Below are 10,816 nucleotides of genomic sequence, written 5' to 3'. Positions count from 1 at the left end.
TGGTAACTTAACTGAACTAAACAATCAAACTGGAGACTTTAGGTTTCTGGATTTTAAGCTGACTGTTCTAAATACAATTTTAAATATAAAAAAAATTTAAAACCTTTTTATGGTAGTAGTTTGAAAAGTAATGTTTAAAGAACTAAGTATGATACCCTGTTGGTCATCTTTCATCAGAACTTAGTCCTTGTTAACGTGGACAGTTCTTGAAAGTTATTTATAAATCTCAACAAGAGAGTTTCTGCTGCTTCTGGAAATAAAAATAATATACCTTGGATGTAATTTCACCATCAAGGATGTACATGAGAACTCCTCAGTTAAGTTTTTAATTGTTTTGTTCTTTATCAGCATTAGCCCTTCCCCAGTTCTGTGACCTTCGGGGAGGAGGGGGGGGACAACAACCTGAATAACACCTGAGAGGGAATTCTCGTAAGAGGAAACACATCGCTGCAAAGAAATTTATGTCAAACGAGAAATCCTTTTTTTATTAACGTTTGAGAAATTGTAAACCTGACTAAAGATGGTCCCGACATCCAGGCGCAGATATCTCCACTCAGACTACCTTATAACTGTATTCTGTGCCAGTAAATAAGGAAAACATATTTCCTTACCATCTGTTTGAAGGTCTTCAAGTTTCAGTAATTAGACATTCAAATTTCTACCTTGTTCTGTGCAGTCCATCTGGTATGTATAGACAGCTCAGAGGCAAGTGTCCTGAGGAGACAAGCAGAAACCCTAAAAATTACTCTGTTTTTGAAATATAGAATATTCTTTCAGGTATTTTTTTTTAAATTTAATGATAGTAAGCAACAAGTGGAAAGTTACGCATTTTGTTCCAAGTCCAACCTGGGAAAAGCTTTTATTTCTGACTCATTCTGCTTAGATTGATTCCTTTGTCTCCAGGTGCACAATTATTGTCGGAAATATTTTCTAACTTCAATTTCATGTTGATGGCTCGCGAGGGAATAGTATCCACTCTTTTATGCACTCACCCTGAGGAAAGTCAGTGCTGGGGGAACATTGTCTTCAATAACCATGGCCAAGTCTGATGCTCACATATAAGATCTAGGAGGTTTACTCTTACAGTGTACCTCCTAAGTTAGTGAGGTCACCAGGCTACATATTGCCTAAATTTCTTAAGATACCTTACTTTTCAAAAAAAGATTCTATACTTGTTGATGTGAATTGCATTATAAATTTTTCTGCCAAAATCTGATTTTAAGCAATTCTATATTTTAGAATAATATTTATGTAATAATACTTATTATACATACATTTTATAAATTGCTTCTAATACAAAAATTTTATGAGCATTTTGCCACTGTTTTACATATTTGGAAATGAATACTCAAGAGCCAGCCAAGTGGCACATTGGTTAGGAATTGGCTTGGGACGCCAGCTCTGAGCAGCAGGGCCCTGGTTCGGATCCCACATGAGGGCCAGTGACGCTGCGCCCTCTACAGCTAAGATGGTGAACAACAGCTCGACCTGGAGCTGGGCTGCCGTGAGTCACCAGCGACAGTGTATGCTGCAGTGGGGCTGGCAGGCAGCGGACGTGAGCTTTCGTGAGCTGCCGTGAACCGCCGTGAGCGACCGTCTAATAGCTGGCAAGCAACTGCCTCACCTGGCAAGAGCACAATGATAACACCAACATGGGCCACAACTAGACTGAAGAGCAAAAGGACAGCAACTTGTCTGTTCCCCTTCGCTGATTCCCCAATGCTGTTCCCTCCCCCAATTCCCCAATAAAGTCTTTTAAGAAAAGAAAATGAATACTCAACTTGAATAACTTGACTAGCATCACAGAGCTAGGCAAATCTGGAGCTCAGATCCAGGCCTTCTGATTCTGTATCCTGTACCTTACCACTGTAGCCTACTGCTTTAGATAGAATAGATTTGAAGGGTCAGTCAGCCAAACTCAAGTAATAGCGGCTTCATTCATCTATAATACTGTATAATATAGGTCCTATATTTTTATTAGCTATTAGTTTATTGATAGGAGATGTGCTATTAACCTAATAAAGCAGCCCTACCAAAGCTGCTTTATTAGTATACTAATCAGTTATGGGGTGGTATTCTTATATGAAGTTTCTGTGACACAAATTCAGGAAAGATCAGTGAATCATACATTTTGGTATATGACCTTCTCAAGTGTAAATTGATTTTTTTTTCTAAATAAAATTCCAGCTCTGAGAAAGATGGTTTTAAATACTGAAAATAAAGATGGCATTTTTTTATACCTACAATGAAGAAGGATCCCATAATAGATGTGGCATGAAAAATTAGAAGGAAATTAGAGAATTATTCAATAAGTATGCTGGGACAATTAGCTAACGTTGTGGAAAATTTTTAATGAGGTCCATACTTTACATCTTACAGAAAAGTAAATTACAGAGGAATTAAAGACCTAAAGACATAAATGTGAAAAACAGAACTTTAAAAAGAAAACAGGATATAATTACGACATTGGGATAGAGCAGGATTTCAAAACAAGATGCAAAAAGCACAGATTATAAATGCAATGATTGATACATTTGCCCGGAAATTATCACAGGGATTCAAAAACAAAACAAAAATACCAACTACAACTAGGGGAAGATACTAGCTTCATTTCTAACCAGTAGAGGATTATTATACAGACTACATGATAAAATATACCTCCCTTTCTTTTTTTTTTTAGTTTCAGGTGTGCAAAACAATGTAACAGACGTTTATACCCCTCACAAAGTGATAATCCCCTCATCTACTACCTCTTTGTCATTGACTTTAGCTGTTACAATACCATTGACTATCTTCCCTATGTTGTACTCCACCTCCTGGTGAATACGGGGAAAAAAAAAAAAAAAAAAAAAATATATATATATATATATATATATATATATTATAGTTAACATTCAATAGTATTCACCTTCAGGTGTACAGCGCAGTGGTCAGGCATCTACACAGTCTATATGAAGTTGTCGCCCTAATAAGTCCAGTACCCATCTGGCACCCTACATAATCTTTACAACATTATTGATTGTATTTCCCAAACTGTATTTCATATCCCTGTGGCTATATTTTGACTACCAATTTGTACTTTCTAATCCCTTATCTCTCTCACATCCCCACCCAAAATATCCCTATTTTTAAATGTGCAGTTCCTTGAGCAGTGATTCTTCAGATGTGAACCTCTGACCTGTAGTATGAGCATCACTGGGAACTTATTAGAAATCCAGGTTCTCAGCCTCACTCCCAACCTACTAAATCAGAAACTCTGGAACTCTGGATATGGGGGTCCTATAGTCTTTCAACAGGCTCTCTAGGTGTTTCTGATGCATGCTAAATAAAACTTGATAGCCATTGTATTAGAGTAAACTAAAATGATAATATGAAAAGATACTCAGTCTCATCGTAATCAGAAAATGTGAAATAAAACAATGAGATACTTTGGGTAATCATATCCATGAGATTAGCTAAAATTTAAATCTTAAGTTTTAACAAGGATGTGGAGAAATTGTAGCATTGCTGTGGGAAATGTAATTTGTATAACAGTTTTGAGGAGTAATTTGGAAATACCCAATAAAATGTTTTTCAATTGATCATGTACATCCATTATGACTAAGTACTACTTTTAGGTATATTCCTATACAGATATTTGGAGTAAACAGGGAGATTTACACCCAAAATTCCCCACAGTGGTTTTCTGGAATGTCTGACATCTAAATCAAATTTTAGTTCTAAGATTCCTTTTAGATATCTTTATGCTAAGATTGAAATGTATGTGAAGCCCTCATAAGCTTTCAAGCAAGACCTTCAACCACAATAGTAGGAAATTACCACTTTAGATCATTCAACAGGCTAGGTAATATTTGAGGTTCCCTTAAGCTTGAAACCATTTTCAGTAACTTAGAGAATTTAACTTATTCAGCTCAAGAAAATGGAAGACTTGTAAGCCTAGTGAATGGGGATGTTGAAGTTTGTCATTTGAAGTTTCAGGTCAAATATGTCAGATATGTCTGTCAAATATGCCAAGCTGTATTAAAAAGCGTAATTTTTATTGTAAGATACAAATAACATAAAACTTACCATTAGCGATATTTAATATATTCACAATGTTATATAACCACTACCTCTCTCTAGTTCCAAAATTAGGTTCATCAACCCAAAGGGAAACCCATTAATTAAGCAAGTCAGTCCTCATACTCCCCTCTCCCCAATTCCTGGTAGCCATTAATCTTTCTATCTATGGCTTTGCCTATTCTGGTTATTTCATAGAAATGGAATCATACAGTATGTGGTCTTTTGTGTCTGGCTTTTTCACTTAGCATAATGTTTCAAGGTTCGTCCATATTGTATATATCAGTCCTTTTTGTGGCTGGATTTAAAAATTATAGTTTTTAAAAGTTTATGGATTTGGTCTTTTTTCCAATGCTCTAAAAATAAAGCAACTTTGTTCTCCATTTTATAATTCCAGCCAACATATTTCTTTTTGACAACCAGTGAATCTTAACATGGAACAGAAAACTCTTATTCTTCACATTTAAATCGTAACAAAACATATCAAGTAATCTGATGTTTAACATACTTGCCATCTGATATCCTTGCCTTGATAATCAAGCAAGGTTAAGGTCTTCTACTACACAACGGATCATTGTTTTGGAAGCCAGTAATTAACTATAAATAACACAGTATATCCAAAACCAAAAATCTTCATGGTGAAGTCAGCCTTGCTGGACTAGAAAGAATGCCATCGCTACACGCGTCAGTCATTTTGTTCACATTTGCTTCATAGAATTTTGATATTATCAGTTTCCGTTAACTCCAGATTTTTTCTTCTGTATTGAGTCCCACATAACAAATGAAATAGTAATTAACAGTAATATGTTTTCATTGTTCGAAAGGCAAAAATAAACAAAACAGGACAGTGAGTTTGATCGTTATCAAAACTTTTTCTGGCATCCATCTTTGAATCATCTTTTTGGCACTTTATCCTAATTTGGATTATCTTCTGAATTCCTTCTTGAATTTCTGCCCTGCTCTTTTCTCTAGTACATATATGTAAAATTTGAAACCTATAGAATCCAAGGTTTCTCCAACAGTATGAAGTTTTTTTTTTATTTTAGTCATAAGAAATAATGTTTTGTTTCCCTTTGGTTTTTTTAATTGAGATATAATTGACATAAAATTAAATTCAGGGCCGGCCAAGTGGCTCAGTTGGTTAAGAGCTCAGTCAAGGTTTGAGCTCTGAGCACAGCGGTTCGATTTCCGGCCCGAGCTGAGCAGCCACTGAGCTGCCAACAGGTGGCAGGATGGCTCAGCTAAAAAAAAAAAAAAAATTTAAATTCAGGTATACAACATAATGATTCAGTATTTGTATATATTGAAAAATGATCATCACAATAAGTCTAACTAACATCTGTCACAATACATAGCTACAAAAATTTTTTTTCTTGTGATGGGAACTTTCAAGATCCTCTCCTAGCTAGTTTCAAATATGCAATACATTATTATTTATTATAGTCACCATGCTGTACATTACATCCCCATGGCTTATTCATTTTATAACTGGAAATTTGTACCTTTGGAGCCCCTTTACCCATTTTGTCCACCCCCACTTCAGGCCACCACCAATCTGTTCTCTATATCCATGGACTCGTGGGAGGCCAGGGGAGGCTATTTCTTTTCTTTGTTTGTTTTTTGTTGTTGTTTAGATTCCACATATAAGTGAGATCATACAGTGTTTATCTTTTTCTGTCTGACTTATTTCACTTGCATAATTCCCTCAAAGTCTATTCATGTTGTAGTAGCAAATGACAAGATTTTATTATTTTCTTATGGCTGAGTAATATTCCATTTTGCATATATACACCATATTTCCTTTAGTCAAAAAATTGTTTTTTTTTTATATTACATTTTCTCAGGTGTTGCCTATAATGATACTTTTGTGGGTTTCTTTGGCAAAATATAATAACTTACTTTGGATTTAATATGGTAGGCATTATTAGGATTAAGTGGGTGATAATAATCAATAAATAGTATTTTAGGAACTATGTTTAAGACAGGTTAAAATGGGGAGAGGTTAGAGGCAGGGAAATCAGCTAGGTAGATATTTCAGTAATTTGAGAATCATTGTACATTCCGTGAGGGGCAAGGACTATTACTGTGTTGTCCACCTGTGTATTTCCTGTCTTTGCATAGATTGTGATACACAGTGTAAGTTCATAGTTACATGAAATCATTTGTGAAACGTGGCAGAAAATAAAAACGAATAAAGAGTAAATGAATTCTTCTTTATTGTAAAAAGAATGACAGCTGAAGACCTAGACTAATGTGGTAGCTGGGAAAATAAATAGACTGGTAGAATACAGGGGAAAGCATAAAAGATGGATATGTAAAGGATTAAAGTGGAATGCAGCAAGAGGAACAAAATTCAGCAGGCTCCAAAACTGAATACTGGGGAACTGGAGAAAAGAAGGTGTTAAATAACAATTGAGAAAGGGAATATCTGTGTGTTTTGCTTCCTTTTTTTTTTTTCCTTTGAGGGGAGAATTATAAAGATATTGCTGGTAAATCTATTAGTTATTAAAGTGAGAGCTAATTGGAAAATACCCCATAAACAGTGAAGAGAAACAAGATGTGGATCTGGGAGTTATTTACATGTAATTGATAGATTAAGTCAGTCTGGATAAATTCTGAAATTAAACTGTTTTGTAGATGACTTCTGGTGAGAATAAGAATAGGCTATTATGTCATTTTAAGCTTTTTAAAAAAAAACTGGATCTGTGTTTAAGCTGTGCTTTATCATATAAGAATAAATTCTGCCACCAAATAATGCCAGTTACCTGTCCACATTTTAATTGCAATGCAATTAATTAGACTACCAAAATTCTATGATATCATTTTAATGATGATTAATAAAAGCCTAGATTTTGTTTCTTTGGCAGGTGATTCATTCTATCTGATTTAAATTTATACAGTCAATATTTTTTTAGGGTGGTGTTAGTAAATTGTGTTGAGGGAGAAGCAAGTGTTTTTAAAATGATCTTTCTTTTTAATCCTTTGTAACCAGCAAGAAGTTGAGAAGTTTACAGACCTAGAGAAACTCTACCTCTACCTTCAGCTGCCTTCTGGTCTCAGCAATGGTGAGAAAAGGTATGTCTCTTTTTGTATTCGCTGTAATTATAGTGTTTTTAGGAAATCTAAGAGAGAGGGGGGGGGAGGGGAGAGGGGAGAGGGGAGAGAGTTTTTGCACTATTCCTAAAACCTAAAATCATCAGAGATCAGAATGACAAAACAGTAGATCTTTTTATTCTTTGATCATATTTGGTTGAATGTTTACCTACAGTTTTTGCTAATTTATTTGTGCACAAGGGTAAATGCTATAAAATGCAATTTTGAGTATGTTTTATAAACATCAGTGTATTTATGTAGTGTAGGGGATTATGAAAATTAAACAGAAAACCAAAGAGTAAACAGAAAATCAAAGAGTAAACAGACAAATAGGTATTGTTAGGTGAGTAGATCACAAAATATAAAAAAGAGAAAAAAAAGTGAAATTGCCGTAATAGAACATGAATTTATGATACATGTAAGATATTTTAAATGCTGGAGGGTATTACTGTATTTTCATTATTAAAGATATGTAATAGTCTCATCTAGAAAATATAGAAAGAAGTCGTCGGTTTATGCCTCCTAGTCTTAAAGTTTCCTTACCCTTTTAAGTGTTTCTCAGAGTTAATTTCATTCATATAAGTTATACTTAACACTCTTTTACTTTAAAATAGTGTGTAAAAAGCAATGGAATGAAAATTCCGTTGCTTTTACCTTTTTTCCCTCAGCCTAAATTTCACAACTATTTTAATCATTTTCTGTCCTAGAAACTTGCTCAGTATCTTTGGAATTAAATAAATTATAGTTAACCGAGATCAATGTCAGAATTAATAGAGGAGCTTCCTTATTATCTTGGGTGTCCATTTTATGGAATTAGTTTATAAGTGACACTGCCATATAATACAAACTTACAGTGTTTAAGGGAGGTGTTTGTCTGAGAGGGGACCCAGTTACAGGAAGGACAGTAGGGGGAGATTTGTCCTTTTAACGTCTCTCTGGTGTGAGTTTCATTCTGGAGCATAAAGTGCTTTAGTAAGATTTTAGGGCAGTTACTTGAGAATGCTGAACAAATAGAAAATAATTTTTTCCATAACTCTTAAAAGTTTGATGATTTAGTAAGTTTAAGCAAATGAACAGGCAAGTAAGGTAATACCCAATTAGAGGTCATTTTGGCCAAAACAAATACCTAATGTTGTCAATGCGTAAACCACTTTAGAGACCATGGGGAACGATGGGAACAGGACAGTAACTTCTGTACACTAGCGTTCTGTACAGGACACTAGCTGTAGAAAATGGCCCACAGCCACAGGTGGACAATTGTATAAAGATAACTGGACATCTACTATATGTCCTGAGTGTTGTTTGGTCATTAATAGTGTGTTTATACACAATTATTTAGCAGAACATGTAGCCCTGGCTCAGACATTGTCCACAAATTGCTGTCTAGTTCAACTAAAGCCTGTTTTTGTTTTATGATCAGTGATCAGAATGCCATGTCATCTAGTCGGGCACAGCAAAGGCATGCCTTTTTCTGGATTCGGAATACCCTAGAGGAACATCCTGAGACTTCACTCCCCAAACAGGAAGTCTATGATGAATACAAGTAAGTATGACGTGTATATGTCAGGCACACTGATATATTAAAAGCTTATGTACTCTACTGGGCTACAATGATTTGTTTTATCATTGGTGACTATCGTGGTGGTATATAAGAGTTTAGCTTAGAAGTCTCTGCGATTCCTTCCACCTCTAAGTTTCTCTGGTAGCATATGTAACTAAGGACAGGATTAGTGAATAAAAGGACTTCTCCTGGATGACAGGAGAGGTGTCTGAGGGTACAGGGACAGGGCGGGCGTAAGATTGCTAAATAAGTGTTCTTAAGGGTAATAGGAAGGGTATGTTTAGGGTTAGGAGGACAGTGGAAAGCAATGAATAAATCAGTGCATATGGAAAAACTAAAATACATTTTTATTCCAAAAGGCCTTTTTCATGAATCCAAAACTTTTTAAATCCTTTTCTGTACCAACCAAAGAAAAAGATAAGATTCTGGAGTGCTGTGAATTACTTACTCTTGGACAAGGGAGTTCAGTGGCATACACATATTAGACACTCAAATAATTTTGATTATGTAGATAATTTATTTAAACACAGGAAACAAAAGTATAAAAGCTAATGGGCCTTTCTGGATAGAGAAAAGTTATTAGATGCTAAACCTAGTCTTATTTAACATTTTTATAATTGATTTGGAAGAGGAAATTTATTCTGGCAGAGTGAATAAATCCAAAATGTTCTGGGTATTGAAATGTGAAACCAGCAAGCATTAATGTGTTGTACTTACACAATTTGGAAGAAAACTGAAATAAGTGCTGCTGTTAACCAATGTAAGGTAACACAAAGGAACTGCACTTATTGAGAAGATTATTGGTATATAAAAAGAGAACTTTCTACCCTCATTCAAAATTCTGATTTCCTCACATTAAGAAACATAATGGAACTGGAGAAAGTTTAAAGTGTCTGAAATGATCAAGGGAACAAAGTGAAACTGAAAAGCTTTAGATTTTTTTCTCTTAGGAAAATTAAAACTAAGAGTGCATATTATCCAAATGTATAAAGTTCATTCTCTCAGCCTACAACAATCAGTTGAATACCTGCTATGTACCAGTCCCTATAATAAATTCTGAAGATAAAATTAATAAGACACAGTTCTTATGCTTATCAAGAATAAATGAGGGCTGGCCAAGTGGTGCATTGGTTAAGAGTTGGCTTGGGATGCCAGCTCTGAGCAGCAGGGCCCCAGTTTGGATCCCACATGTGGGCCAGTGATTCTGTGCCCTCTACAGCTAAGATGGTGACCAACAGCTCGACCTGGAGCTGGGCTGCCGTGAGTCGCCAGCGACAGGCGTAGGCTGCAGCAGGGCTAGCCGTCAGCTAGCATGAGCTTTCGTGAGCTGCTGTGAGCTACCATGAGTGGCCGCTGTCCAATGGCCAGCAAGCGACTGCCTCACCCGGGAAGAGCGCAATGATAATACTGCTCTCCACGTCCTCCACAACTAGACTGAAGAACAAAAGGACAGTGACTTGTCTGTTCCCCTCCCATAATTCCCCAATAAAAATCTTTTAAAAAAATAATAAATGAGTATGTATTTATATACGTGTGTGCACATGTCTCACAAATTCTTCACTAACTTCAAGTTAATTAAAACAGAGATAATGCTATGAAACTACAAAGAAGCAAATTTGAATTCACTAAAAGCTAATATTAGGCAAATGTGTGATATGTTGAAGAAACCCTGTTTTGATAATCAAGAAAATAGATTCTGTCATTAAACTCGTGTGACCTGGACAAGTGTTTTAACTGCTTTTTTGTCAGTCGCAGCATCTATAAAATGCAGCAATTGAAGGGGTCTGAGGTTTCTTTTAGCTCTAAAATATAAAAAGTTGTCTGAAGTAGGAAATGTTGCGGAAGTAGTTATCCAAAGATGTCTTGCTAGTTTTCCAAAAGGCAAATTAATGTATGACATTTCCACACTGAATTAATAAGGGAACCCAGGATATTCACATTTTTGAAGTGATGTCCTTCCACGGCACAGCCCTTTCCCATCACCATTAGAGACAGCATCCTAGTTTGCGGAAGTGTGACTCTGGCTCATTAAAGCAGTCCTTATGTTCCTTAAAGTTTCCTGCCTTGGGCAAGGCATGGCTGTATTTTTCTATAATATTGTAG

General features: G+C 35.5%; 1 protein-coding gene across 4 annotated transcripts in view; it reads left to right on the top strand.

Moving 5' to 3' along the window:
- The window catches only part of RFX7 (regulatory factor X7), a 122,610-nt gene that overhangs the window by 75,866 nt on the left and 35,928 nt on the right, over nucleotides 1-10,816 (top strand). For all 4 annotated transcript variants that reach the window (XM_019665378.1, XM_019665387.1, XM_019665368.1 and 1 more), the window contains exons 4-5: nucleotides 7,052-7,134; nucleotides 8,573-8,695. In XM_019665378.1, the coding sequence (XP_019520923.1) occupies nucleotides 7,052-7,134; nucleotides 8,573-8,695 (206 nt within the window). The remainder of the gene's footprint in view (nucleotides 1-7,051; nucleotides 7,135-8,572; nucleotides 8,696-10,816) is intronic.

Source organism: Hipposideros armiger, unplaced genomic scaffold (assembly GCF_001890085.2).
Source record: "Hipposideros armiger isolate ML-2016 unplaced genomic scaffold, ASM189008v1 scaffold_12, whole genome shotgun sequence".
NCBI lineage: Eukaryota > Metazoa > Chordata > Mammalia > Chiroptera > Hipposideridae > Hipposideros > Hipposideros armiger.
The sequence above is the reverse complement of the archived record's forward strand: the minus strand, read 5'-3'. Positions and strand labels throughout refer to the sequence as shown.